Source organism: Phocoena sinus, chromosome 20 (genome assembly GCF_008692025.1).
Source record: "Phocoena sinus isolate mPhoSin1 chromosome 20, mPhoSin1.pri, whole genome shotgun sequence".
Lineage (NCBI taxonomy): Eukaryota > Metazoa > Chordata > Mammalia > Artiodactyla > Phocoenidae > Phocoena > Phocoena sinus.
Window position 1 is genome coordinate 58,421,731 of NC_045782.1, and position 27,990 is coordinate 58,449,720.

Genomic DNA, 27,990 nt, shown 5'->3' on the forward strand with positions numbered 1-27,990 from the left:
CTGAGATCAGAGAGGAAGAGAGGGCACCAGGCCCCGGGCCATGGAGACCATCGCGAGACCATTGGCTTTCCCTCTGGGCTGGGAGACCCCTCGGTCTCTCCTTTCTCTCTTTCGTTGTGTCTTACATCATCACATAGATACTAAAGTTGCCTTTTAAGTATTAAAAGATGAGGTTCCACCTATATTTGGTCTTTATTTCTCAATGATGTTGAGACTTGATATTTAAAAAGTGGTTTGTGTATTATTTATTTAGGTTTCTTCCCCCAAGGAACCATTCTTCTTAAGGCTATATACTTCCGTGTGCAAACACAGAAAAGCCAGTTCCGTAGAACCATTGTCAGCGAGATAGCCGCTGGCAGAACACAGATCGCCTGCACCTTAAGTTAATTTCCCCTCCTTGGCATTTTGACAGTAAAATTTGACTGAATTGTTTGCCCCCGTGGGAGCTATCTGTTCGCAAAGGCGCAGAAAGCTGAGTTCCCCTCGAGACCCCACTCAAACGTTCTGACTCTGGAGTCCAGGAAACAAGCCCTGCTTTCATTCAGAGTCACATGGAAATGGCGACACTCCTTAAATACGGCATTTGAAAAGCATCCCACATTGGGATGTAGTGTCGTCGGGCCCAGCTGCGGGTCCTCTAACTCTCCACCGCGCCTGCCACAAACACGGGGTTTTCATTTCAGAACCCCCTTCTTAAGTCCTGATGACTCCTCAGGGCAAATTTAAACATGTTCCTGGGCCGTGACTCAGCCCAGAAAGGATAATAATGAAGGCTCTGCTCAGATCACCCCCACAAGCTACAGGGAATGGATGTCCTTATTGAAAAGGGAGATTAATTATCAACTTGTTGATGGGGTTGAGGTCTAAGTGTATCCTCTTTAATCACAGAGGGCTGAAGCTGAGCGGGGAAGAGAAGACAGTTTATTGCAGTTTTCTTCTCATTTGCTTTATTTACTGTCCGCAGGCAGGGGGACGGTGGAGTGTAAAACACCCTGAGTCTTTCTGCAGTTCCTGGATCGCTTGACAAATGTGATTCCTTTCGAGCATAAATCGTATTTACCCGGCCCTGTAACGAGCGTCTTGCTGCTCAGAGCGTCCCGGGCGTTCATCACAAAGCGCGCAGCCCTCTCCTCTTATGTGCCTTCCCGCCAGGGTCACTTATGCCTGGTCTCCATTCCTGGTGACTCGGTAACGAGTCCTTTATCCCAGAACTTAAGCCAGAATTGTCCCTGGGTACTCCCCCCCAACCCCACATCAGTGATCTGTACGTGACCATGGCAGGGCCCCCGTGACTAAGTAAGTGATTCCGGAACCATTCTGGGAAGCGTGAGCCTCACCCCTCACTTGCCTATTTAAAATCCACAAATTACACATCACCAAGGAGAGCACTCCCCGTTCAGAACTTTTTTACACCAAGCCAGGTCTTCAGTTAGCAGGTAGCTTAGCTTGAAACAGTGAGTCCAGAGCTGTAGAAATCTAAAACTGTAACACAGGGATGGGGGAAAGAGGGAAGGGAAGCCATCCAGAATGGTCCTGTATGCGAGGACTGCACCGCACATCACCCCTGGGTCCCCAGGCTCAGTCGCTGGGGAGGAAGGTGCACGTGACTGTAACGCCCCACCGCTGACCGGCCTTCAGCACCAGGGCCTGAGAGCAAGCAGTGACCTGGGAGGGTGCTCCCGGGGTGACCTGGAGAGATTGAATGGGAACCATCGGAATGTTCACACCTTCCCACACCTGGGAGTTATTCTTAGGAAGTCAGGGAGGAAACAGTGATGTGCACAGAGGTGTTGGTAGAAGTGTCAGTTATTAGAAGACAAGGCTGGAAGCAGGTATACATGTGCCCTGGACGCACGAGTCCGTCTCTGATGACGTGTTACCTCACGGCGTTAGCCTGACTGGGAGCACGGGTAGCTATAGAGAAAATGTGGGGGGGGGGGGGGGGCAACAGCCAGTGAAAAACAAGGGACTCCACACTATACGTCGTGATTTGAAAATAACTGCCTGTTTTGCAGGCGTTACGGAACAGGTGCTCAGGAGAAGTAGGTTAATGCTGTCAGGCAGAGAAGTGGTGGGATGGGCAGGGGGACCGGCCTCCGCACTGGCCCTTGGCCAATACCAGCATCGGCACCCCTCACCCTTCATTGGGCATTCACTGGGCACAGGACAAAATCTCAGACACTTTAGACTCACCAGGGAGCCCTGTTTTACAAATTGGAAAACTGCGAACGAAAGAGGTGGGTCACTTGCCCATGGACACCCAGCTAGGAGGCGGCAGGGCCCGCGTTCTGGTCCAGAGCCACCTGGCTTTAAAGCCGTGAGCTGCCCCCGTGCTGCCGTGCCCCCCACTGTCCAGGTGGGGATTGTAAACGCAGTAGAAGAGGACAGAGAGGTGCCCAGGGGATGGCAAGCCCCCGTCACCGCCACCGTGCCGGCGGCAGGCCCCCGACAGAGCAGAGGGCCCGGGTGTGGATTCCTGGGCCTGGGGAGAGCCCTCTATGCCCGTGTTCTGCGTCCCCTTCACCCCAGGTTCAGAACCCAAAGGCATCCGCCTTCTCCACCCTCGCACACCTTCTGAACGCAAGGCCATCTGTAACCTCACTTGATCGTAGTGAGATTGTTTAACACGTAATTACAAGATTAATGGGTTAATTGTAACTTATTTGCAAATCCTTAAAAACATTACTCAAAAACACCTTCCCTGAAGATTGTTTGGGGTTGCCCAGAGCGAGGCAAGGGACAGAGGAGAAAATGAAAAACACACCCGACCGCCAACCTAATGAAAGACAGCCCGCGAGGTCATCGAGCTAAGCCTGCAGCCTGCCGTGTGCATGTGGGAGAGGCCCGCTCTGTTTCCCGGTGCTGGGTTGGGTGTGCGGGCGCCGCGGCGAGGTGCGGAATCGCTCAGCCTAGGCACCCCCTCCCCCTCTCTTCCGGCGCAGCCTCCATTTGACGGCGAGGATGAAGACGAGCTGTTTCAGTCCATCATGGAGCACAACGTCTCGTACCCGAAGTCCTTGTCCAGGGAGGCCGTCTCCATCTGCAAAGGGGTAGGTAGGCTTGGGTTCCTTTGGTGGCCATGGACAGGAGGGTCCATTGGGGAGATGCCATCCAGACGGTTCTAAGAGGCACTGTGGGGGGACCACATGCCCACGCCGCTGGGTTGGCAGTTAACTCATCACCCTTTTTTTTTTTGCGGTACGCGGGCCTCTCACTGTTGTGGCCTCTCCCCTTGCGGAGCACAGGCTCCGGACGCGCAGGCTCAGCGGCCATGGCTCACGGGCCCGGCCGCTCCGCGGCACGTGGGATCCTCCCGGACCGGGGCACGAACCCGCGTCCCCTGCATCGGCAGGCGGACTCTCGACCACGGCGCCACCGGGGAAGCCCCAACTCGTCACCCTTCTTTGTGACAGCATTGTTTTTCCCGAACCATGAGTCTCTGAGGGTATCTTGGTCCGGGCAGTAAACTGCTTGTTATATAGCATCCCGTGTGATACTGGCCTGTGATACTTCCGGCACACACAGTTTTTAGCGATTGCGTGCCTTTTTATGTATGTGTCCTTAATGCACATAGAGAATGGCAGCTCCTGAAACAGTATATAGAGACGGCTACTTAAATTCTTCTTGTGTTTGCTGTGGGTCCAGATTGCTTCCCTGTTTCCTTTTCACAAAACTCACTGTAGAAAGGCCCACTCGTGTCCCCGTTGTGGGAGTCGGCGTCACTCAGAGCATCCTGAGGTGTGGTCCCGGCATCCCTGCCGTCAGGGCCGGGGGCAGCACAGCAGCAGAGCGGGCGCTGGACCTGGCATTCCCTTTTCCCCTGGTTTTCAAGGGGGTCTTTCTGTTTCTCTTTCTTTTTTTTTCAGCTTTATTGAGGTGTAATTGACGAATAAAATGGTAATATATTTAAAGCACACACTGTGATGGTTTGATGTATGTGTACAGTGTGAAAGGACTCCCACAGTTGAGTTAATACATCCGTCACCTCACATCACCTTTTTTTTTTTGGTGAGACCGCTTCTGTCCTGCGGTCAGCGGACTCAGTTGTACGATCCAGGACTGTCAACTACAGTCACCAGGTTACCATGCTCCACGTGAGAGCTCTCTCTCCTCCCACTTTCTAGCTGATGACCAAACACCCCGGCAAGCGGCTGGGCTGCGGACCCGAGGGAGAGCGGGACGTGCGGGAACACACCTTCTTCCGGAGGATCGACTGGGAGAAGCTGGAGAACAGGGAGGTCCAGCCGCCCTTCAAGCCCAAAGTGGTGAGTCGGGGCCGCGGCCGTTTCCCGAGCCCTGTTTCCCCCGATCCCGGGGGCTTTGTCGGCAGAGAGGAGGCTGCTGACCGCCGGCCTCTGCAGGCCCCAGCCTGGCCCTTGCGCGCGAGGTCTGAGCTGACCTTGAGCGTCAGGGGAGCCTGTGGCACCCGTGCCCCAAAGAGGGCAGCAGAGTCCCCCGGATGACGCGAGGACCAGGACAGGTCGGCTTCGGGGCCCGGGCCTCGTGCGCCCCGCGTGGCTGTCGTCCTTCGCTGAGTCCTCGGCAGGACCCCTGTCCGCTGCAGCTCTCCTGGCTTGGCCTCGCCCGACGGGAGCCCTGCAGCGTAACTGGGTCTCAGCTGGCCCCCCGGCGGCCCGGGCGCGGTTCCCACGCTGGCCAGCCCTGCCGCGGGGGCTGTGTGCCCGCTGTCATCGCTGGCACTGCTGCCTTTGTTCAGACACATCCTGTCTGACTTCTGGAGGCTCCCCTTTGTCTGGGGTTTGGGTTTTTTTTGCATTTATTTGGCAAACACCACGCCCCAGGCCCTCCCTGCTCTCAGTGCTTTACAAATTCGTTCATTTAGCCCTCACGGCGACCCTGTGAGGTAGCTACAGTTGTCCCCAGTTTACAGTTGAGAACCCTGCGGCACAGAGAGGCTGAGTCACTTGCTGGAGGACACACAGCCGGTGGGTGGTGGAACCAGGGTGCAGACTTCAGCGTTGTGGCCCGGGATCCTTTCCTCATTGCACAGTGGCTCGTCTTCACGTTTATGCCTCTGGAGATAAACCGAGAGTCTGTAAGACGTCTGCCCCCTCGCTCACCCCACCTGCGGCCCTGCCGTGCCTCCCAGGAAGTCCCGCTTTGCCCCGCACCCAGTTTCTGAGGGCCGGGTGGATCCATGCCAGGTGGCTCCGCCCCGTCTCGGCCAGGATGGGGTGGGCTCCGGAGAGCACCGGGTAGCAGCGTTGCACCACCGTCGGCGGCAGAAGCATCCCCGGTGGTGACGCGGCCCAGATCTGTCTCGTCTGACGGGTGCCCGTGAGCTGGCCAAGGGGACCCTCCTGGGGCGCTAGGGTACCGGCTGGGCGGCTCAGGGCTTATTCTTAGAGCGGCAACTTTCTCATCCAATGTGCTTACGTGGCCTCTCCTCCAAGGATAAAACTGCTGGTGGCGAGCCCGCGGATTTTCTTTTTCCAAGATACTTTTAGCACAAACTGAAGAAAACCTAAAATGAATCGGGTCAGGTGACTTCCTCCTGAGTTGGCGTTTCAAGGAGGGGCCTTATGTCTCCGCTGCGCCATCTTCTCCGCAGCCAGTTCTGGGCCCTGAGTCGGGAGGCTCTCCTAGGAGAGGATGCCAGCCCTCCAGGTTACAAAACCTGGTTTTAAGAGGAAGAAAGATGAAGACGGTGATAAATGGCGCTGCCGGCGGTCTCAGGAATATTGTTAGGGATTTTCTTTCTTGCCTTTCATATCTCTTTAGCCTTCTTAAGTTAAGTACGAAAGGTGTACAGTAGCAGCCTACACACAGCTTAGTTTCTGTACAGGAACAACGTGGAGACGCACGCTGAGCCTGCTCTGCCTGTCGAGCAAAACGCAGCTACTTGTCAGTCACGTTGCAGAAGGAGACTCCATGCAGCGACGTCAACCGTGATTTATCCGTCTTCCTTTCCTGCTTATTCCCACCTCACTGGCAGAAGAAGTTGTGTCTTCGCATAGCTTCCCACCTATGGCGACGGTGGCCCTGAACTCAGATGGGGGGAAGCCAGAGGGTCCTTGGCTCCGACAGCCAAGAATGCACCGTTCCCCGTGGGCCGCAGAACTCACTGGACCGCGTGGTCACAGCCCGTGGCAGGCAGTTGAGCCGGGAGCCGGGTCTGGGGCGGGGAGTGTATTTATTTATTCCTGGAACGCTGCTGCTGTCTGGCCATTGTTCAACCGAGCGCTGGTTAAATTTTTAGAAAAGAATAAACTGCGTCTGGCTGTGAAGAAACAGCCCCCGAACTCACAAACAGACGTGGAAGTCATGGACCAAGGCCCTGAAACGGACGGATTCGTGCGAAGGGCCTGTCTGGTGAGAGCTCATCTGCTCGCAGTGAGACGGCCCAGGCAGAAACCCACATTGTGCTGGGGAGTCTGGACACAGAAAAGGAAGAAGCTGGGAAAAAATGCAGAAGGACGGGATGGGAGAGGCGGGAAGCGGAAACCACGGTGGGTGCGAGCGGCCACGGGAACAAGCAGCAGACTTTTTGTCCCAAAGCAGAAGAGCGTCAAGGGCATGGGGACAGGTTGGAGGGTTCTGGCCCCTGGAGAGCTCATCCCTACAGCAAGCCCCCTGCACGGCCGCAGAGTGAGGCCCTTATCTCAGGAAGGGGCATCTCAGCGGTCTCCCGGGACACTGCACTGGGGCGGGAAGACCACGTGCCAGGAGCAATAGTGGCCGTTCCCACCTGCAGGAAGCAGCGTACGGCACGCTGCCGTCGAGGCTGCCAGACACGCGGGGCTTGACATGGCGGCAGAGGAGACCCGACGGCCTCTGAGTTACTCCGCAAGAGGGGTTCCCGGCTTTCTCGGGGGAAAGTGTAGTTCCCTCACCCAGAGCCAATTACAGAGTCAAAAGAGTTTCTAGATAAAACCCAGAGCTGCGTCCTCTCTGACGGGCAGTGTTGTTGTTCAGAGAGAGATGCGGTGGCACCAGCCTGGCTTTCGCTGCTGAGAAACCCGTCAGGCAGATGTTTCTGCCAGAGGCTCTTCCTCAGCGCATGCAGTGAACCCGACGCTGAGAGCAGCTCTCCTCCTCTGAGCAGTGTTTATAGCCCTGGCTGGCTACCATGTCTGTCTCGGTGAAGTCTGCTCGATGCGTTTGTAGCAAGTGCTGGAGAATCAGTTTCCCTGAGACTTATCGTATGAAGGACTGTTGGCCCCTGGCTCCCGTGAAATCAAGGCCTTGGTTACTCTACACACCAGCAGTAGGTACCCGCAGTTGTCGGGAGATCAGGCTTGCCTGTAAGCTTGGGAGTCTCGTGTTTGTTTTAGTTTTTACTTTCGTTTTGGACCCTCCAATGAAAGCTTGATACAGAGTCACTGACTTCCCTCAGCTGAGCTACGTACCAGTGGGCAGCCAGCGCTTCCCTGGAGGGTCGGGGCTCCCACGGTGCCCTGGCTTTGCTCACCTTCCTGTCTCCCTGAAGTTGCACCAAAGTGCCTGGAACATGTGGGGTTCCACCGTCCCAGTGCATGGCGCGATGCACTGGGTCCACGAAGAGGCTCCAGCAGAACGTTCCGTCCACGGCAACATTAAGGGTGGGTCTGCAGTGCAGCGGCAGCCTGGGTTCTGTTCAAGGCCACACGTGAAGGAGGGCGGGGAGAGGGATGACAGTGTCAGGCGGGTGGGACTGTGGCCTTCCCCCCGAGGGGGGCGAGTCTGGAGACTCAGGGGTGCACCAGCTCCTAGAGGGAGTCGGGAGCCTGCCCTGCGGCCCCCCACGGTGGGAGAATCCGTGTCCCGTGTGCGACTGTGAAGGTGAAGATGATTTGCTAGAAAGCGGGCCCATCCTCGCGTGCTGGTTTCTTTGGAAAAACCGAAGCCAAAGCAAAACCAGACAGCTGTGCTGTGATGCTCTCCTGGAGAGTGTTAGCAGCTCCGCAGCGTCCCTTCCTCCCTGTGGAGAAAAAGCACAAGGCAGGCTGGTTTCAGTTTTCTCTTTACTTGCGTCTCTGTGAAGGAGGAGGTCCCACGAAGGACGATGGCCCCGCGTCCTGAGCACTCCCTGCAGAAGGAAAGCTCTTCCTTTTTGCTTTTCCTGAAACCACAGAAGGCCTGCATCTCACTCCCTGCAGGTTGCCCTCAGAGGTACACGCGAGCCCGAGATCCTGAGCCAGCGTCACTCTGAATTTCGTAGGCGTTTGTCCTGATTTATTATTCATGTGAGCAAAATGCCCAAGAAGAGCCTTCACATCTGCATTCAGCCTACCCACGAGAAATAACAGTCTCCACAAGCATCGGAAGCAGAGAGGTAATTGGTGCTTCTCTTTTTGGATTCTATCCATTGGCACCAACGAGCAGAAGAGCTAGTTCACAGGCCGGCCAGAAGCGCCCCCTGTACTGAAATGGTTATTAGAAATTAATCTACGAAGTGAACACTGAGAAGTGTATCCAGGATTGATGGGTGAGCAGAGCACTTTAGAAGTAGGCCTGTCTATCTCAGGTAGGCTTTCTTGGGAAATTGCTGTCGTTATTTTATCAAAAAGAGACAGAAAAAGGAAGAGAAGGACTTTCCTCGGGTCTGCGGTGAGATGCACGGTCAGGTTCATTTTCCTGATGGCCTCAAAGCCCTTTTTCTCACAGGGTCATTAGTTTGTTTAGATAGTTTGATGGTGGTTTGATTATCAAAGTTAATGCAGTATTCTCTTTAATATTTTTTATTTATTTTGAAATAATTATTAATTTCAGACTTGCGGAAGAGTTGCACAGGCAGTATAAAGAATTGCTGCATCCCCTTCACCCACATTCCCTCAGTGCTACCATTTCAGCACATTCCCTGTGTCATTCTTCCTCTGCACCTCTGTGAGGGCGTGTAGGCAAGGACACACATGTACATACTTTCTCTTCTGAACCATTTGAAAGTAAGTTGCAGACTTACACCTAAATAATGCCTCTTTACACCTAAATAATTCCATGTGTATTTCCTAGAACTAAGGACATCCCATGGCATTGTATTCTTTTGATAATTGCTCTGAGAAGTTATTTGTACGGGGTAGCAGCTCTCCAGGTCACAGGAGAAGAAGACCCTGGAGTGGACAGCAGCCTCGGGCCGCATCTAATCAGTTCTCCCAGGTGGCAGGTGGGAGACCTTTCCATGGAACCAACAGCAGTGATGCTAATTAAAATCAAGATTCTCAAGGCTCGGGGAGCTTCTCTGACAACATACGGACACTAACCAGCCTTGGGAGACTAGAATCTGCCATATTATGATGTGCTGAGGTGGGATTTAAGCCTTGGAACCCATGTAAGACAGCACCTTCTCCTTGGTTAATTAGAGGCAGGATGTCTTCCTATTCCTGGGTAATTATGCTCCCAGATGCTTTTCTGCTTGAAAGAGAAATGGGAAGAAATGAGACTTTTGAATAATTATCAATATGAATAAGTAGCGCTCTCGCAAGGCTCAGGGAGCTGCCGGCGGGGAGTCACGGGGAATGCGGGCCCTGCGGGCCTCTGGCCGAGGGAATGGACCAGTCCGGTACCCAGGGTCCGGAGTGAAGGCGCCGTGATGCTGGGCATGACAACAGCCACTCTTGGAAAAGCGGCCTTGAGCGCCCTGAAGCTGGCCGTGCGTGTAAAGAAAGACCAGGCGGCGTGCGTGTTCTCATTGCAGAGGATACAGGCCACGGCAAGCCAGAACCTTTGCCCTCAACCGCACGGGGCTCTCACCTGCAGGAACCTAACCGTTTAGTGTGTCCGTCTTCAAAGCCGCCTCCAGGCCAGAAGTGGCCTTTCCTGAGAGGTGCTCTGAGGCGGCAGGTGAGGGGAGCCCTGTTTAATTTTGTCTGAGAAAATAGGGCCTGTCTCCAGGGAACGCTGGCAGGAGGTGAAAGAGGCCCCAGTCCCTTTTTAAAAAAATTATTGTTAAAATACAGTCTCCTTGCGGTGAAAGAGATGGTTAAGCGGTAGAGAAGGATATAAAATGAAAAGGCGGGATCTCCCTCTCCCCAGGGACCACTCCCGCTGCCCACTTGGCATTTCCGTAACCTTCCAGAAAGCTGTACGCGTGCATGGATCTATACACTTTGTCCCTACGTTGCTCACATGGGCGTGTGGCCTCCTTTGCGTGGGGCCCGCTCCTTTCCTTTTGTCCCCAGGCCGGGCACTGACTGTTTTCCAAATCCTCTCCTCTGCCCATTCTCCTTCTCCAGACTTTCTGCACCAAAATGCACTGGCTTCAGTGGGCGTCCAGGCCTTCGGTGAGCACACCTCCAGAACCTTGGGTGACGCAATGCACAAACTAACCTCACTTCCTCCCATAACCCTTGGCGTGCGCTCCTGCTGGGTTGGTCCTGCACGGAGGCTCCCCGCCCAGCATGCTGATCTTAGGAGGGCAGACCCCAGCTGCCTCCCGGCGGCCCAGCCCACTTGCTAGACGGTTCCCTGGTGTGGACGTGACCTCCCAGGAGGCGCCCGCTCCTTTCTGCCGCTGGTTTAACTACGTGAAGAGTCAAGGCTACGAGCCCATCGCTGGCCGTGTCCTCACCACCCCTCCACGGGGACCACGGCGCGGGGCTGAGGTCAGCTCCCCAGACCGGGGCTCGGGACGCGGGGACGGTTCCCCTAAGACAAGCTAGCCGCGTCTGGTCCTCGGCGCAGACGGTCCCCGCCCTGCGAAGCTTCCTCTCTCCTTCGTCGCGCTGCTCACCTTTACTCTGGCTTTGTTCTGCACCCTCGTGCTCTCCCGGGGTCGGTTTGGCGTTTTGCTCTGTAACGGCAGCGTGTTCGAGCTACTCACACTCACCCTAAGTCCCGCGCCGGTGACCATGAGGTTAATTTCTACGTCACCGAGACACCAAGGTGTAAGGCACAGGCTTGAGACCAGCACATGTGTGGTGCATTCTGGGTGGCCTCTGCCAGGTAAGAGTCACAGCCGAGAGGCCCACGGCCCGGCTCAGGCTCCGTCCCTTCCCCACGGCCCCCCGCAAAGATGCAGAGGCTGTGAGCCGACCGACCGTGCGCCACGCGGGGCTCCGGGTGGGGAGCGGCGCGCCCCAGATCCCACCCGGGGCTTTGCCACACGTCTGCCCTCCCGCTTTCTCCTGGATTCATTTTACTCGTCGATGATTTTACCAAATGGGTGGGAGCGTCCAGAGAACAGAGGAGTGAAGTCCTGAATCCAGAGCTACGGCAGCAGATAGACTGTTAATAGTGTTCCACTCGTCCTTGGCCTAGTAATCAGTGGCCGTCTCCACGCCGGGCACGTGCGCTGCGTGTGGCGTCGTAGGTCTGTATCAGGCCTGGTCATCTATAAAGGGTCGCACACATGCCGTCCCTCTGACCTCACAACAGCCGTGGGAGGTGGGTGTTCGCATCCCCGTCTATCTTTACAGAGAGGCACGTGCGCTGCCCAAGCCGACCCCGGCTCCTGGCCTCTGGTTGAGTGCCTCATCCCCACCGTACCCCGGGTCTCCCCCTGGTGTCAAGTGCGTCACCGCGATCATGGAGGCCGTCCGGTCTCGGGGATGGCCAGAGGAGCTGTCCGGGCGCACATGCTGGCCCAGCCGTGCTTGGGCCACTTCCTCCGCCCTCCCCCCCTGAATCTTTGTCCCAACCAGTCGTGGGGACCTCACGTCCCGCGGGCATCCTGGCAGCTTCAGCTGGCAAAAGGTGTGGGTGGCCTCCGGAGCTGGGGCAGCGCACACGCAGCCGTGGGGTTCTGCTCACAGCTAGCGAGTGCTGCCTTCACCTGCTGTGTCCTCAGGTGGTGGAGAGCCCCGAGGCCGTGGACACGCCAGCCTGCCTGGTGTCCCCTGCACCCCCCATTCGGTCCCCGGGCCTCTTCTGGCTGCCTCTCAGATCCAAGATGGCGCCCGAGACCCATTTCCCGCCAAGCTGATGGCCCCGGTGAGACTGGCTCACAGGTGGCCGGGAGACTCTTCTCTACCGTAAAAGACAGTAGCTGGTTAAAGCCACTGTTTGTCTTTTCCCCAGGGATCCAAAGGGCCCTGAGTTTATCCCGTGCAGCGGGTGGTGGTATGAGGACAGTTGCATTTTTTGCACAAACGTCTTGAAAGACAAGTAGTTCAAGATCTTCTCCAATTTGACCTAAAGGAGGCTATTTCTGGCCTGATTTCGCTGAGTTGCGGAGCGCTCATTTTTAAAGCACCGGGAGAGCCTCTGTGGTGGAAAAATAAGTGCTGTCATCGAGCCAAACCGGTAAAAGCAGCCGAGCTGCCCCCGCCCCTTGGGGGAGGGTCTTCCGTCCGGTGTGATCCCCCTCGGGGTCAGATACCCTCCTGAGCCTTGGACCTCAGCTCACCCTCAGACCCCGCCTTCAGCTCTTCCAGACCCGGCCCCCCACGGCTTGCCGAGACCCTCTCAGAGTCACAGAGCTTTCATTCTTTGCCGCCGCCTGCCCGCTCAGGGTTGGGTTGACCCGGTCTCCGCCATCCCCCTCGGCCCCCGCCAGCAGCATGGTCACGGCACGCAGCTTACGCGCCGAGGATTTCCGTCCGCGCGTCACCACCCCGGGCTTCGCAAGCTGCGCAGCCCTTTTAGGAGGAGCCTCTGGACACGGCTTCAGAACTTCCCGCCCTCAAGCGTCATCCCATCCCCAGGCTCCTCCGTGTTGATGGTCACGTGGTCCCCCTTCTGAGACCTTGGGATCTCTTCGTTTACTCTGTTTTTTATTTTTCTTTGGCGGTGGAGCCCTGGCTTTGAGAAATTCTCGTTGGAAGGTGATCTGCGAGTACTCTGCAGGAGGTGCTCAGGGGAAGGTGTCAGTCTTTCCTTTGAGCCTTGTGGTTGCACAGAGGCTGTGTGATGTGTTCACAGGACAGACGGACGGGCCTGGAGCTGGAAGGACAGGTCTCCAGCTAGCGGAGGAGAGAGAATTCACCGTGTCGCCGTCCTCTTCCTCTTAGGGACTTCTCTTCTCCTTTGATTTTTCTTCCCAGAAATTGCTTCTCGCTCATCTTTGCGTAGTCAGTGAATGCCAGGAATCAGTGAAGGAAGTAACCTCTCCCTGAGGAAGCACACGTGCCAGCTGCTGGGAGCACCCAGAATAGATGTGCTTGAAACCTTCCAGGCAGTGGGTGTTGATTAATCGGAGTCCCGAAGGATGTTCTGCTCACAGCCACGTCCCCCGAGGCTGTAACGCTTGCGTACGAGACTCCTGCCCTGAGTGTCCGCAGCTTCTCCGTTCCCTGCTCTCAGATCTGGCTGGCTTGCCTGGTTCCCTTGTTTGGCCTCCACCTTTGCCCTCACACTGACCTTGGGACCCACTGAGCCTTGCTTCGCAGTTGGAATATTTCAGGTTCCTCAGCCACAGCCCTGTGGACCTCGGGGCCAACACCTCTTCGTGGGTTACCCCATTGCCAGATGTCTGCGGGGCGGGGGCAAAACCTTCCCTGGATGAGGACCACTGGTGTCTCCGAAGCAGGGCTCTTTCTTCTCTGTTGTCATCTTCACGGCGGCGTCTGGACGCGGTGCTCTGTGGACGTTGGTTGCTGTTGGTTGGTTTCACTGACGTATCGAGTGCAGACCCTTGATTAATTCTTGGGGAGAAACGTCGTGCCCTTTCTTCCTTGAAGAGTGCTTCGACTGGTTCACGGTGGCCTGTGCACGTAGAGGGGTGCAGGCCGCAGGCCCTGCTTCTGCTGACTTTTGCCCCAGAGGCACTTCGTGCTCCTTGGGAAGGCGGAGTGTGAAGGGAAGGCCCCACCGCCCCTCGTGCAGGTGGCAGGGCCCGAGGCATGGGCAGGACCAGCAGCATGGCCCCGGCAGAGTGACCGGAGGGGCCCCGACAAGCCCCCCACTCGTTCGCCCACGTACCACCCAGCAGTCACTGGTGTGAACTCGCCTCCAGTTAAAAGGCAGGTGGTCACTTACGGAAATAAAAACCACCCCAGAGGGCTTCCCCCGTGGCGCAAGTGGTTGAGAATCCGCCTGCCAATACAGGGGACACGGGTTTGATCCCTGGTCCGGGAAGATTCCACATGCCGCGGAGCAGCTAAGCTGGTGTGCCACAACTACTGAGCCTGTGCTCTAGAGCCCATGAGCCACAACTACTGAGCCCGTGTGCCGCAACTACTGAAGCCCGGGCGCCTAGAGCCCGTGCTCCACAATGAGAGAAGCCACTGCAATGAGAGGCCTGCGCACCGCAACAAAGATTAAACCCCGCTCGCTGCAACTAGAGAAAGCCCGCGCGCAGCAACGAAGACCCAGCAGAGCCAAAAATAAATAAATAAAATAAAATAAAAAACAAAACAAAAAAAAACCACCCCAGAAAGGAAAGGCCTCAGTTAGGAAGGCCTTAACCTTGAATTTATGGCGTGCTTTCCACCAAGACATGTTATTTGATAAGAGGGCGGGGAAAGTATAAGAAGCTAGATTCTCGAGGAGAGCTTCTAGACGATGGGGAGGAGCTGTGACGGAGGAGGTGAGAAAGTGCGGCCCGAGACTCAGCTGCCCTCACAGAAGCAGCAGCAGCAGGTGTCGTGCGCTCCCGCACGTGCCGGGCTCTGTGTGAAACACTACGTTCAACCTTCGTGGCAGCCCAGGAGGGGGCCCCAGCTATTCTCCCCACCTTACAGATGAAGAGAAGGGGTGGACCCCGCTTCGCAGCCTACCTAGAGCCGTGCTCTGTTAAAGGTGCAGGACGCCTTAGGCCAGCTCAGTCAATTCACGCTGCCCCGTAGTACCGGCCGGGGATGGGGCAGGGGATGGGTCACTGTGTCTCCAGAACACCTCCCAGAACTCTGTCTCAGAGTCACCTGGGATCCTGGGACTCCGGCATGCCACAGCCTTCCGGTGGCTGGGAAGGCGAACAGGACACCCCTTCCTCTTATGCGGGGTCAGACTGCCAAAGCAGTGCTGCTTCAGCGGCTGGGATTCCAGACCGGCCCCCACCCCTCCTCCAGGGCAGCTCTGCCCGCAGCCCATCTTAACGAAGTGCCCTGGTGGACCCAGGGGGAGAGGAATGAGTGTCCAGGACGGAGACCGCCTTCTCGGGGCACCAGCACAAACCTGATCCAGACCGAAGCCACCAGCGATGCCTGCCACGGCGACCTGTCCGCCGGTTGACCAGACGTACCTAGACCGCCGAGCCCAGGGAAGAACGGCCCAGCCTTGCCACTACGCTGACCCCTTCCTGGTTGAAGACTAATTTCGGGGCTGAGATTCTAGAACCTCCCAGTTGGAAGACAAGAATAACACAGCTTTTACTGTGTTAATACAAGCCTGTATTACAGACAGGCTTGCAAAGAACCAGACGTGGGACAGTATCCCAACCTCTCAGTTCAGGGGCCACTGCCCTCATTTCCACCCACATCCCAGCCGTTCAGCGTGGACGCGTGCCTGCTGGCCCCGCGCATGCGGCCTCGTGCTCGTGGCTCCGTGACGGGACGAGAAATAAGAGGCCGTGGCCTCGCTGGCGCCTTCCCGGCCACACGGCCCTCCCGCCTGGGGTGTCCCGAGGCTGCTGGGTGGTTTACAGCTGAGTGGCTCTCTGTGCTTGTTCGCTCTGCCTCGCTTTCGAATCCCGTTGGCCTGCGAATCCTCCAGAACTCGTCCTGCCCAGCCAGCCCTGATGCCCTGGCCACGCTCCTCCCCGCAGAGGCCCAGAGAGCTGCCGCCTGGGGTCTAATAACCTACTGACCGCTCCTTCTTTTTCTTTTCTCTCCACAGTGCGGCAAAGGAGCAGAAAACTTCGACAAGTTCTTCACGCGAGGGCAGCCTGTCTTAACACCGCCCGATCAGCTGGTCATCGCTAACATCGACCAGTCTGATTTTGAAGGGTTCTCCTATGTCAACCCCCAGTTTGTGCACCCCACCCTACAGAGCACAGTATGAAACTCAGCACCGAGAACAGGCGCCTCCCCAGCCCCTGCCCCCTGCCCCCTGCCCCCAGCCGTGGGAAATGATCCTCAGCCCTAAAGTTTGAAGGCCACCGCCTTGTTTCCAGGGGAGGCCTGAAAACTGTAGGGTTATTAGTCCAAACGTGATCAGCTGTTCAGGGTCTCTCGCAACCAAGAGCATCATCTTAGCGGCAGGTGGTGTCGTGTACAGCATCCAGTTTAATTGTGTAGAGGTCACATCTGGCGGTAGGTTAACCCTTCCTGGAAGGCAAACAGACTCTACCCCCCCTTTTTGTTTTTGGTACAATTTGACATGTTTTCCAGACCCTCTGTTGATTTTCACCATCCGGATCCCCCAACCAGGCATGTTCAAAGGAACCCGCTCCAGTCCAGGGAGCCGGAAACATCTCCGCCCAAGACATCTTTGGAGTAAAAGAACGGGGAGCCCAGAGAGTGAGCAAGGTGGGACCCGGGGGAGGTGGGATTGGGGCTTCAGAGGACCCGCTGCTGGTGTTCTCTGCCTCGATGGAAACGGTCCCTAGGGCCCAAGAGGCCGGGAGGAATCTGGTCCCACCTGCAAGCTCACTGTTCCCAGAGGTTGACAGTCGTAACCCACTCACAGTTACGGTCCAGCAGTTACCAGTTTAGAAAAAGAGAGGAAGAAAACCTCAGATGAGTGTTGGGGGCATCTGTCGTCTTGTACCCTACTTGGCTGATAACTGTCTCGATACTTGCATTTCTTTTTAAGAGGCCAAATCTTCTAAGGACTCCGCTAAATGAGCATGTGAAGTCATTTCAGATCAAGGGTAGATCAGTGTGCGTGTGATGTTCATTTTAATCTCTGGGAGATTATTCTGGATCCAGGGTGCCATCAGCGATCATGCCACTACACACAAGTGTTGTTAGCCAACCCCCCTCACACCGGTATTTCGCTGCCTACTTCCTAAGAAGCCGGAGCGTACACCTCCCACCCCTTTTGTACTTATTTATTTAATAGGCTGTGGTGTTTACGAGAGTACGATGTACAGTAAGTTAATCCAAGTGTTGACTGTAACTTCAGCCCCTAGAATCGATTCCCCTCCCGTCTCCAGCCCTCGACATCCTCTTGGGATGAACAGTAAGGTTTTGGTCCCCCGTTTCCGGTTCATGTTGAATGAAACACCTGAAGCTGTAGAACAGGGAACCTGGATGCGTATCAGCTCAAAGAGGTTTTATTGCTAGAAGGATTTTTAAATGTTTTGCAAAGGCATCATGCAATGAATTTTGCATGTTTAGAATAAACCTTAATAACAAGTGAATCTATGTTATTGATATAATCGTATCAAGTACACAGAGTATTATAATAATTTTATAAGACACAACTGTGCTGTGTCTGTGACGGCTCCGGTTTCTAGTCTGCTTTTCTGATTAAGTGTTAGCTTCCTTTTGTGCCGCTGTGCTTCCTCTTCCCCACGCCGACTCCGTGCGTGCCCTGCATTGGCACTGTGTCGGGCGTGCTGACTTTTTATTGCAGTGGATCTGATTTCGAAGGTGAATGGCCACTTTGCATGATCAGTTAGGCTTACATACACATATACGTAAAAATATTCGATGCTGCCTGCAAACAGAAGTTTCGTCGGGGCTGTGGGGTTACCGTCGAGGCGAGACTCCTCTTAGCCTCTGAGCCCTGTCGCCTTCGTCACGCGTCCTCCCGTGGCAGCAGGAGATGTTCAGCTCCCGCGCCCCCAGAACGTTCGTGCAGGTGTGGTGTCGTCACGGCCCGCGGGCTGCCCTTCGCTCAGTCGGTTCTTCCCTTCAGCCTTGTTGCTGCTGGAGACCCGGGGTAGCAGGGACAGGAAGACGCCCTTCCTGACGTGCGTGTGCGGATGCCCCGGAAGCGTGCTGCCCATCTCACCGTCCTCGGCACGCCCCGCCGTCCGCTGCCGCACGTGCGGACTTCGTGAGGCACAGCCAGGCCCTGGAGCCGTCAGCAGACGCTCTGGGGAGGCTGCAGATGCCCTCCCAGGTGTTGCTAGAAGCGGCCTTCCCTGTCTTGTGAGGAGCACTTCCGTGGGACGCAGCGTCACAGTGCGGGGTCCTCGGGAGCCGGTCAGAAAGAGCGGAAAGAACGTTTACGAGGGACGTGGTTGTCAGTCCTTACAGGGGGCTGCTCGGTGCCCCGTTCCCCAAAAGCGTGTCCCAGCGAAGCGTCTTCTCACTTTTACTCTCTGGCTGTTTGCCTGAATTTCAGCTGCCACACGACCGCTGAGGGGTCTTAGGGATGAGAGGCCTCGGCCATCCTGGGAAGCCTTGATTGGAGGAAGAGATGGGGTAGGGAACAGGTTAGACCAGAAAAGAGCAAATTCTTCTGCCACCTCTTACGGACCGTAGACTCAAGGGCTCCAGAGGGGCCCCGGCTGCAGAACTGTGGCCCCATGGGTCCGTGCACGTCCGGGGGCTGCATCTTCCCCAGGTGCACCTCGTTTGGTCTGATAGAAAAGGGACCCAAGTATAGAAAGAGCCTAAGAAGCAGAAGGGCCGGTCACCCTGCCCCGGAACGGAGCAACAGCAGGACGGCAGATCCCCAGCTACGCCCCAGGGGTGAGGAAAGTCCCAGCAAGGAGCCCGCGGGGTTGAACCACGTGTTCCCGAGCCCCTCGCTGCCTGCTCGCGCTAAGCCCCGGGCAGGTCACGCTGTCCTTCACACAGCCAACACGTTTCCAAATGATTCATCTCCAGGAAACATCCCAGCTGGTTTTTTATCCTTTCTGAGTGCGTGGCAAAGTTTTAAAGGAAATACCGTGTCTGGGGGGCCCTGTACTCTGCGTGAGGGACTGCAGGCTTGAGGACAAACTTTGGGGGAAAACAGTAGAAGCTCCAGTGCCAGCGAAGTGCTACCGTGATGGGGCGTGTTGGTGGGTTGCCGTGTCCCGAATGTAGATAGAAGCTAATGCTTTTCAAAAATCTGAGCAACCCAAGACAGTTCTGCTGAAAGCACACGTCATGTTGGTAACCGTCAGCAGAATGGATTGATAAAGGTCTGTGGCTTTATCCCCATTCGTGGAGGTCACGTAAAGTAAAGCCGCAGGGAAGGGGCCGCCGTTTCCAAGGGGCTGGGATAACAAGGAGGCCCTGAGGGGCCAAGTCACTGAGGGACCCGAGAAGGGTCAGCCCCGGGCGCAGCCTGTGTCGCTGGGGTCCGTGGAGGTTCGGGCCCGCAGGGGAATCCAGCTCGAGCTGGGTCCCCCGCCAGACACTGTGACGCGAAAGGCCGTTCAGATTGGTCCCGTGACCTTCCCCTGGGAGGCGGCTGCTCCGAGGCTGCGGCCAGTGCGCTGGCGGCCCTCCTCTGGGCATCGCCGTCAGACCCACGAGGGGTTTGGGTTGAAGGAAGAATATGGGACGTGCTGCCCGCAGAGGTTAATGGGAGGTTCGCTCGAGGCTGGAATGATTCAGAAGGTCGATAGGAGACCCCGGGAACCGAGCGATGGCTCTCCGTCACGTCTACTGCTATTTTGTTCACGTCCATGCAGAGCCTCTGCCTTGTCGTGTCTTCGGAGATGGTTAGGCTTTTTCCTACCCGGATTTTGGGAGAAAGCCAGAGGATTCACAGGTCTCCGGAAACTTGGTCTGAGCCGGTCAGCTAGGAGAGCGTGAGGACCCTGATTAACGCGATTCAGCGAACGATTGTCGAGCCCCTCAGAGCCACGGTCCTTAGCCGTGGTCGGCAGGGAGTTTAGGGAAGAGTGGGTTTGAGTGCGGAAGGGCTGGCGGACGCTTGCAGCGGGAGGAAGCCGGCAGGGAGGGAGGGGCGCTGCGGTCCCCGAGGCTGAGCCGCGGGTGGTGTCCGGTGCGGCTGCTGGCCCTCCTCCGCCAGCATCTCCCAAGCGCCAGCAGCGTCCTCCCTGCCCCCTCGAAGAGGCTCCCGGTTCTCTGGGCGGGGCCGAAGCATCCAGCAGGTGGGTTCGCACCCACTTTTCCCCTGTCACTTCCTGTAGCTGGGGGTCCGGGGAGGGGGGAGCGGGGACAGAGCAAAAGCAACTAACACTGCAGGTCCCCCCCCACCTCCCCGATTCCACGTAGCAGGAGGGATTTGAGTGTTTTGCCGGCGTTTGTTTGCTCAGTGCTGAAGGGAGGACAAAGTGAGGGTCTTAGGTCTTTAAAAGCCTCAGGAAGGAAACACCATCTGACAGTCATTTTCTCACCTTGGTCTTGTGAAGTCGCCTATTGTACCATTTCCTGCTTCTTTAAGCCCAGCAGGGGCAGCACTAAAGAGTCACGATCGATCGTGAACCTGACGCTGGGCGGCGACCCAGAGATGAAGACTCTCAGGGTCGCGGGGACAGGGAAGGCCTGACAGTCACAGGAAGCAGAAGGCCTTCTCGCTGTTCGTGACCACACCCTAATTTGACAGGGAGCGTTGGGAAATGTTTTTAAAACCTTTTCCTTGAGTTGCTTGGGTTACATTTTATGAAATATACTGACTGTCAGTATTTCTGTCATTTCCCGTGTGGGCTGACGCAGCACATCTAGGGAATGCTGTATATTTCTGTTGTTAGAAAGGTTACCTGCGTTACACGTGGGTGAAGGCAGCCGTGTAGAAATGGTGTTGGCCACAATTCTGTTAATCCGATAGTGTCAGGGGCTCGTCAGGAGGGTTAAGGGCGGAATGACCAGGATCCCAGCGCCACTGATGTGTGTGATCGGCTGTCCGTTAATAACGGTGTAGGTCCAACTCAGTCATCAAACAGCCTCAAAGTGACCCACACTAAGGCCCACACGTTCCAAAGACTTTTTTGAAACCTTACGGAAGAAATTAATCTGTTAATTCCAACAGAACATCTGAATATACTGGGCTATTTGTACTTTTTTATAGAGAACTTTATTAACTCAATTCTTCCTTAGAAATGAGTTTTTAAAATAAAACTACTGACAGTTTCATAAGATTCCAATCACACGGAGCCTGTAGGAGGACTCACCTGGGGTCAGCTGGAGCACCCCTGTCCTGCAGTCCCACTGCAGGATTTTCCCATCCAGTGGGGTATGGAGTCCTCATCACAACGACTGGGAGTACAGGTGGAACACGTCAGCAGAATGATGCCCTCCGTGTTTTTAATGAGACACTGGGGACAACTGTCTAAAGTCTAGAAACTTTGGGACCGCAGGAAAAAGATGGCTTTAGTGTCCCCTTTCCAGATGCAGCTCTAGGACAGCTTTCCCATTTCCTTGCCCTGCGAGGCTCTGCGACCACCTTTTGGCATGGGGATGGGGGGGGCGCCTCCTCAGCTCTGTCTCCTGTCCCCACGGGCCCCCAGGTCTCGCATACATTGTGAAGGTTCAGTGATGCCCTGCGAGAACTTGGTCCCTGGGCGACTCAGAACTACCCTGACATCCCCAAGAAAGAAGCAGCAGATGTGCCCATTGGCATCATCTCTAGTGAGTAGACGGGACCCTACTTGTCAAGGCTACTTTATAAGAACCTTTTTTTCTAAAATAAGACAAAAGGTGGCTTTGCATTTTCTGATCAAACGGCTCTGTCTTTGCCCCTCTGCTTCCCTTTAGGAGTATTTATTCCTGTGATTGTTGGTAGATTCTCGGTGATACTCTTCCTGGAAAGCTGTGATTCTTTTCTTGAGGGGGTTAGTGGACCATTCAGAATCATCCGTGAAGGCTGTTTTCCTTCTGAGTCTAAAAATTCACCTCATGTCTCTTCTCTTAGGGTCTTTTCGAATGTCTTTTGTAGATGGTCAGAAACATTTGGAATCACTGCTTTGCTGCGTGAATTAGGGGGAAGGGTGGGCTGAAGGACAAGCCGTGTTTAAAGCATCCTTGGAAAGGATCCTATGTCAGACCCCAAATGTGTGTGGAGGAGGGACAGGAAGAGACGGAGGCTGCAGTGTTCCCTTCTGTCAGGCACCTGCTGGCAAAACGTAGAGGCCATTCAGCTGTCAGATCGCATTGGGTTTATCGCAGGTGAAATGGATGTACAAATTACTGCATTGCTCTAATTCACATAACCTCTACTCCTTGTTTGCATGATACGCTTTGTTAGATACATTAACTGTAGTTTGGAAGCAAGTGTGTATAAATAAAGATAATGACCATTCCTTCGTGTCCCCGGTCTCATTTGCATCCCTCTGTGGCATCACAGTGAGTTTTCATCGTGTTCACCTGGCGAGTGTAGCATTTCAGTCTGGGTGCACCCCGTGGACGCTACTGTCTTTTCACCTGTGTCGTGTGTGCCTCTCCATTTAGGGTCACTGTCTTTATTTCCTAAAATACTTCCTGCTTTGAATTGAAACCCAAACAGTTACGGGGATAAAAATAGTGGCAGGTCATTGAGTCTTTCATTTACGGAGGCCAGGGCTCGTGCCAGCTGGGGAACAGCGCAGACGGGAAGGTTGGCGTGGCCCCCGCCTGCCAGGTCCCTGCACCCGGAAACTGCACAGGACACACAGCAGCTGGTGAGGATGTCGTCCCAAGACAGAGACCCACCCTGGAAGAAGGGCTCCAGAAGGAATTCAAATCTTGGGAATTTTTCTCCAGAAACAGACGTTTCCCACGCATCCTGTCGGCTGCCCTGTGCGCTCGGCTTCAGGACTCCCCGCGTTCAGCGTCAGCAGCCTTCACCCTGTACTTATACTCACGGGTGAAAAACGGGGAAATTTTCACATGTGAAACAGGGAGCCTTCCAAAACACCCAGTGTCTTAAAACTCAACACTCCCGAGGAGATTAGCCTCAAACAGAATTAAAGACCAAGAAAACAAAGCGAAACAAGCAAATCACTACTTCTGAAAGCCGCGGCGGTCTTGGCTCGTGCGCTCACCTCCTTCTGGGGGACTGCTCCCCACTCTCGCTCTCGGGGTCATGCGATCCCGGCCTCTCCCGACCGGCTCTGCCCTGTGATCCCTTCCTCAGGGTCCTGCCCCAGCCTGCTCACTAGGTGACCCAAGTGCCGGTGTCCACGGGGCTAACGTCCCGTCCGCGAGCTGCTGTATTCCCCCTGCATCTCCCGAAAGGTCAGGGTCTTCCCGCTGCCGGTTTAGATGAGGAACAGCAAGGAGCACGTCTAGGGCCCTGGGAGCGGCGAGTGGTCACTGGCTTCTGGGCTGGCCCAGGCTTCGCCCGGGGCTGGTTGCTCGCACAGGCACGCGCGGCTCGTGGCTGCTACTCCGCTGCCTTGGCAAAGAGGCCATGTGGAGGGCGGCTTAAAATGGCTTTTCAGCCTCTGCCCTCGCTCCCACCAGGTGCTGTTTATTTTCCGTGCGTCGGGCCCAGCCCCGCGTTCCCTTTCCCTTTGGCTGCGATGCGGCATGGAGCGCGTGCATCCGGCACGGAGCAGGGCAGCGTCCTCGGAGCAGCTGGCCACAGGGAGGGCCTGGCTCAGCCCACCGCGATTCACCCCGCGGGGCAACCCCAAGGCCCAGCAAGATCAGGTGGGCAGGTCCTCCTGGCGCCACGGAGGCCTAGGGGGTGGCCTGAACACCAGGAGGTCAGGACTTGATGCATCATTAAGCTCGAGATCGCGGCTCCCGGCTGCCCGGGAAGCCTGTCCCCGGCCCCCCAGACACACACGCCTGGTACCTACGAACCCAGGTGGGGCTCTGGCTGGGCTGGCAGCTCACGGCTGAGCCAACTCAGAGGGTCGCTCAGCTTGACGTGGCCCCCATGGCTCCTCCCCATCCCCCGTGGCTCCTCCCCTCCCCGCGTGGCTCCTCCCCTTCCCCTCATGGCTCTTCTCGTCCCCCCGTGGCTCCTTTCCGTCCCCCTCATGGCTCCTTCCCCCGTCCCCCTCGTGCCCCATCCTCGCATGGGCCTGGCGCCCGTGGCCACCTCCAATGGTGCATCCACGCCCGTGAGCTTCTCCCCTGCTTCGCCCTGTGTCTCCCACCCCAGGAGAGGCAGGCCAGGGGGCGGTTGAGAGCAAAGCTCTGCAGCCATCCTGCTGGCCTCCCCCCGGGGGTAGCTGCTCGATCGGGGCCGAGTTGTTTGTGTCTCCCGGGGCCTCAGTTTCCTCGCGTGCAAAAGGCGCTGCTTATGACGGTGCGGCCCCATCGGCCGAGGGTCTGTGTGGAGCATCTCCCGCAATGGACGCCAGCTTTCACGACCCGGTGGGAGCCCCGGCGCGAGGCCCCCCAAGACCAAGCCGGGCCAGGGCTGCAGCGAGAGCACGGCTTCTTCTCTCCCTCAGCCCTTTTTGAGAAACGGGGCCGCGTGCCAGCGGACCGGGGAGTCCCCGGTGGGAAGGTCATCACTGAGCCAACCTCGGCCTCCAGGAGCAGGGCTGATGGGGGCGTGTGCCTGGATGTTCTGTAAACAGGACTTGGGTCCTCGCGAGAAGGGGCGGCCGAGCCGCGAGGGAGGGAGACTGAGGGGCACTGACGAGCCTTGAGGCACCCTGGGCTCAGCAGCCCCCCGTCCCGCTCTGCGCGGGAGGATGGGGGGGAGGGAGGGAGGATGGGGGGAGGGAGGGAGGATGGGGGGAGGGGGAGGGAGGGAGGGGGAGGGGCCCACGCCGGTGATGAGCAGCGAACGGCTGTTGAAAGAGACAGAGTGAAAGCGTAACCCCCCGGGGGACCCGAGCCTGTGTTGTGGCTTCAGAGGCGCCCCGTCCCTCTGCCCCTCTGTCCCTGCCCTGAGATGGTGGGCAGTGTGCCTTGCGGTGGCAGGGGCTTCTCTGATTGTCCTGCGTCCGGTACCAACCTGTGTCCAGCTCTGCCCACTTACATCCAGTCCACCAGCAAGACCTGCTGGGTCTACCCTAAAGCCGTGGTTCGCTACTGGGGGCAATTTTGCCCCCTGGGCAGACGTTTGGCCATGTCTTGAGACATTTTTGGTTGTCACAGCTGGAGAGAGGGGCTACTGGCGTCTAGTAGGTAAAAGCCAAAGGCCCGGGATGGTACTAAACATTCTACAACACACAGGGCAGCCCTCACAGCAAAGGATGATCCAGCCCCAAACGGCAGCGGTGCTGCTGCCGAGAACCTTGCCCTGAAACAGGCCCCCAGGCCGTCCACTTCCACCCGTGTCCACCGGTCTCCCCGCCTGGTTCCTGAGGCTGCCCTTGACCCCCGCCCCATGGCCCTCTGTGCATCAGCCAGCATGACCTTGTCTGAGCAGGTCCTTTACCTGCTTAAAGCCCTCCAGTGGCTTCCCATGATCTTAGAATAAACGCAAACTTTCACACTACCCACCAGCCTCATACAATCTGGCTCGTGGCATGTGAATTCAATGGGTAGGAGGTAAGCTCAGAAAAGTGCTGGCTTGATTATTTCACTCGTGTGTGTGTGTGTGTGTGTGTGTGTGTGTGTGTGTGTGTGTGTGTGCCCTTTCCCATCAGAATATAAGCTCTACAAGAAAACCGAGCAGGTCCATCCCGTTCGCTGCTGGATCCCAGCACCTAGAACAGTACTGCACACATAGTAGGGCTCCAAAAAATGTCCGTTGCATGAATAAATGAGTGAATGGATGCCAAGACTGCTCTGAGGCTGGCAAGTTGTGACCCAAAGCATAACCGTGTCATGGCCCGTGCGCTCGAGGTGTTCGCAGGCTGATTAAGGAGACAAGATGTGCACGCGAGAATTAATTCATGACCAGCTCTCAGCGCTCTTCGCGAGCCGAGGAAACCCAAGCTGTCAATCTGTGCCACCAGGCAGCACCTAGAGGCACTGCTGCTGCGGTTACACTTGGGCGATTGTTGACGGCCCTGAGCTTTCTCTTCTCCAGCCTGTTGAGTGCTCTGGGGTGAAATCCTGGCTCAGCTGAAACGCTAACACACACGGGCAAAGGCGACAGCCCACACCACGGGCGGGGAGCAGAGCGGAGCCTGCGGGGATGTGCAAGCAGTGCTTTGGCTCTAAGAAAGCAGAACAGGATGTCTCCCCGAGATGCTTTTTTTAAAAAGCCAATTCAATAAATACATTGCAGAGAGGCCTATTCTAGGCAGGAGAGGGGTAAATACAATTTGGTTCTAAAGAACAGGAAGAGCTAGTGGTGGACTCAACAGACGGAGGGAGAAGGCAAAAAAATAAAAGTACACACACACACACACATGCACACACGCACACAGGCACACACTGAATGAGTACCAAAAGCATGCCAGGCACTCTTCTGGTTACCTTAAGTGCATTTTTTAAAGCCCACAATGACTCCTTGAGGTAGGTCCTATCTACTGTGCCCATCTTACAGAAGAGGAAAGCGAAGTCCAGAGAGATTAAAGAACAATTCCCGGTGAGCAATGCCCGGCAAACCTAGCCAAATGGAAGAGAACAGATGTGAGCCACGCTGGGGGCCTTCCTGGAGGAGGGGACAGGAGGCTGTGGTCTGATGGAGGAAAGGATGGGTGGGAGGGGTCAAAACCACACGGAAATCAGTAAACAGGTGGGAGGGGAAGGACTGACTCGTATCCAGTGCTCGCTGCGTAATTCCCACGTAATCATCTCGTTTAATCCCCATGGCACGCCTGCAGAATAGAAGCCGTTGTTCACACCTTACAGATGGGGAAACTGAGGCCCAGGTTAATTAACTGGTTTCCAGTTCTATAACTCCTAAGCATCACAGCGAGGTTTCTCTGTCCTTTCTGACCTTGAACACTTAGGGCACCAAAGAGGCAGCCTGGCTGGGGTGTGCGGGACCTTCCCGGGGCCCTTCTCCCCTTACGGCTTCCTGCAAAGCCCACCCCATCACCAAGGGAAGTTTCCTTTTCTTATCTGACTCTGATGCCTATGAGACCAGAGGCCTTTCTGTAACTGTTTCTGGAAGCCTCTCTCCCACCTTCATCTGATTTTTTTTTTTTTTTTTTTTTTTTGAGCTGTCTGGGTGTGGGTAGAGAGAGAAAAATAGCGCTGCGGTTCTCAAAACGCAGCAGGTCCCTTTGCAGCCGCCCCACCTGGCTGGCTGTCACCTGGAGAAGCCCCAGAGGAAGGAGCGAGCTGGCAGGCGGGGGGCTGGCTCTGGGGTCACCCTCCCCCCACAGGACAACCCTGGTGTTGAGACCTCCCAGAGGTCAGAAACAAATGGAAGTAGTGAGTGCAGGTGACCCGCAGAGCGTGTGGGAGGGAGAGTCAAGGCTGGCCGGGCAGGGTCAGCACCAGCTAGTGGCCAGAGACCTTGTTAACAGGGAAGAGCTGATTTCTTTGGCAAAGGGCAGCCCAGGGAGGAAAGGTTGGACTTGGGGCAGGGGGGGGGTGGGGGTGGGGGCAGAATACTCTGGGGGTGTTTGTACTTTCTGGAAAATTTACCAAAATAACACCTGATTCTTGTAGCTAATACAGATAGGAGAAAGAAAACCTCCCCATCCCAAGATAACCACTGTCATACTTAAAATGCTTGATAGGGGCTTCCCTGGTGGCACAGTGGTTAAGAATCCACCTGCCAATGCAGGGGACGCGGGTTCGAGCCCTGCTCCAGGAAGATCCCACATGCCGCAGAGCAGTGAAGCCCGTGCGCCACAACTACTGAGCCCGCGCGCCTAGAGCCTGTGCTTTGCAACAAGAGAAGCCACTGCAATGAGAAGCCCGCGCACTGCAACAAAGAGTAGCCCCCGCTCGCTGCAACTAGAGAAAGCCTGTGCGCAGCAAGGAAGACCCAACGTGGCCAAAAATAAATAAATTAACAAACAAATAAAATTTAAAAAACAAAAAAATTCTTGATAATTTGCTCATTTCACTTAATTATTATTAATTATTTTGTTACATTTTCATAACGGGGACAGTGAAGTTCTCATATCAAACTTACCGGGACCCTAAGCTGGCCATCTAAAATGGGGATGGCAAACGTTGACATGCAAGTTCCTTAAACATTTTATGTAACTTAGAGCCTGTAAACACACGACATTCAGAAAGGATGAGGTCTTCTCTCTCTGTGGCTCCTTCTTGCATAAACTATACCCATAATGCTTGACTGAAAATTGCCAATTTGAGGTTATTTGAAGAAAAGCAAAATATTCACAAAGCAACCTGAATGCAAAGTCCTTCTTGATGTTTGCAGTATTTTCTAGTATTTTGTAGTAGCCTTGCCCACAACTAGCTCTAGAGCCGTTTTTAAAAACTCAGCTTTATTATCCTTCTTAGACATCCTATTGTGTCTTCATTGAAACAATTCTGTTCTTTGCACTCGTATATCTTCAGTCTCTGAGGCATTTGCTTAAATTATTTAACTAAAAAACAATATAGCAGCATCAAATGTTTG

The 27,990-nt window shown here is 55.7% G+C and overlaps 1 protein-coding gene across 1 annotated transcript in view; it reads left to right on the top strand.

Annotated features, from left to right (window-relative positions):
- The window catches only part of PRKCA (protein kinase C alpha), a 368,920-nt gene extending 347,013 nt beyond the window's left edge, over window positions 1-21,907 (top strand). The window contains exons 15-17 of the mRNA XM_032616229.1: window positions 2,943-3,050; window positions 4,125-4,265; window positions 15,652-21,907. Coding sequence (XP_032472120.1) covers window positions 2,943-3,050; window positions 4,125-4,265; window positions 15,652-15,816 — 414 coding nt within the window. The 3' untranslated portion in view covers window positions 15,817-21,907. The remainder of the gene's footprint in view (window positions 1-2,942; window positions 3,051-4,124; window positions 4,266-15,651) is intronic.
- The last annotated feature ends 6,083 nt before the right edge of the window (window positions 21,908-27,990 follow it).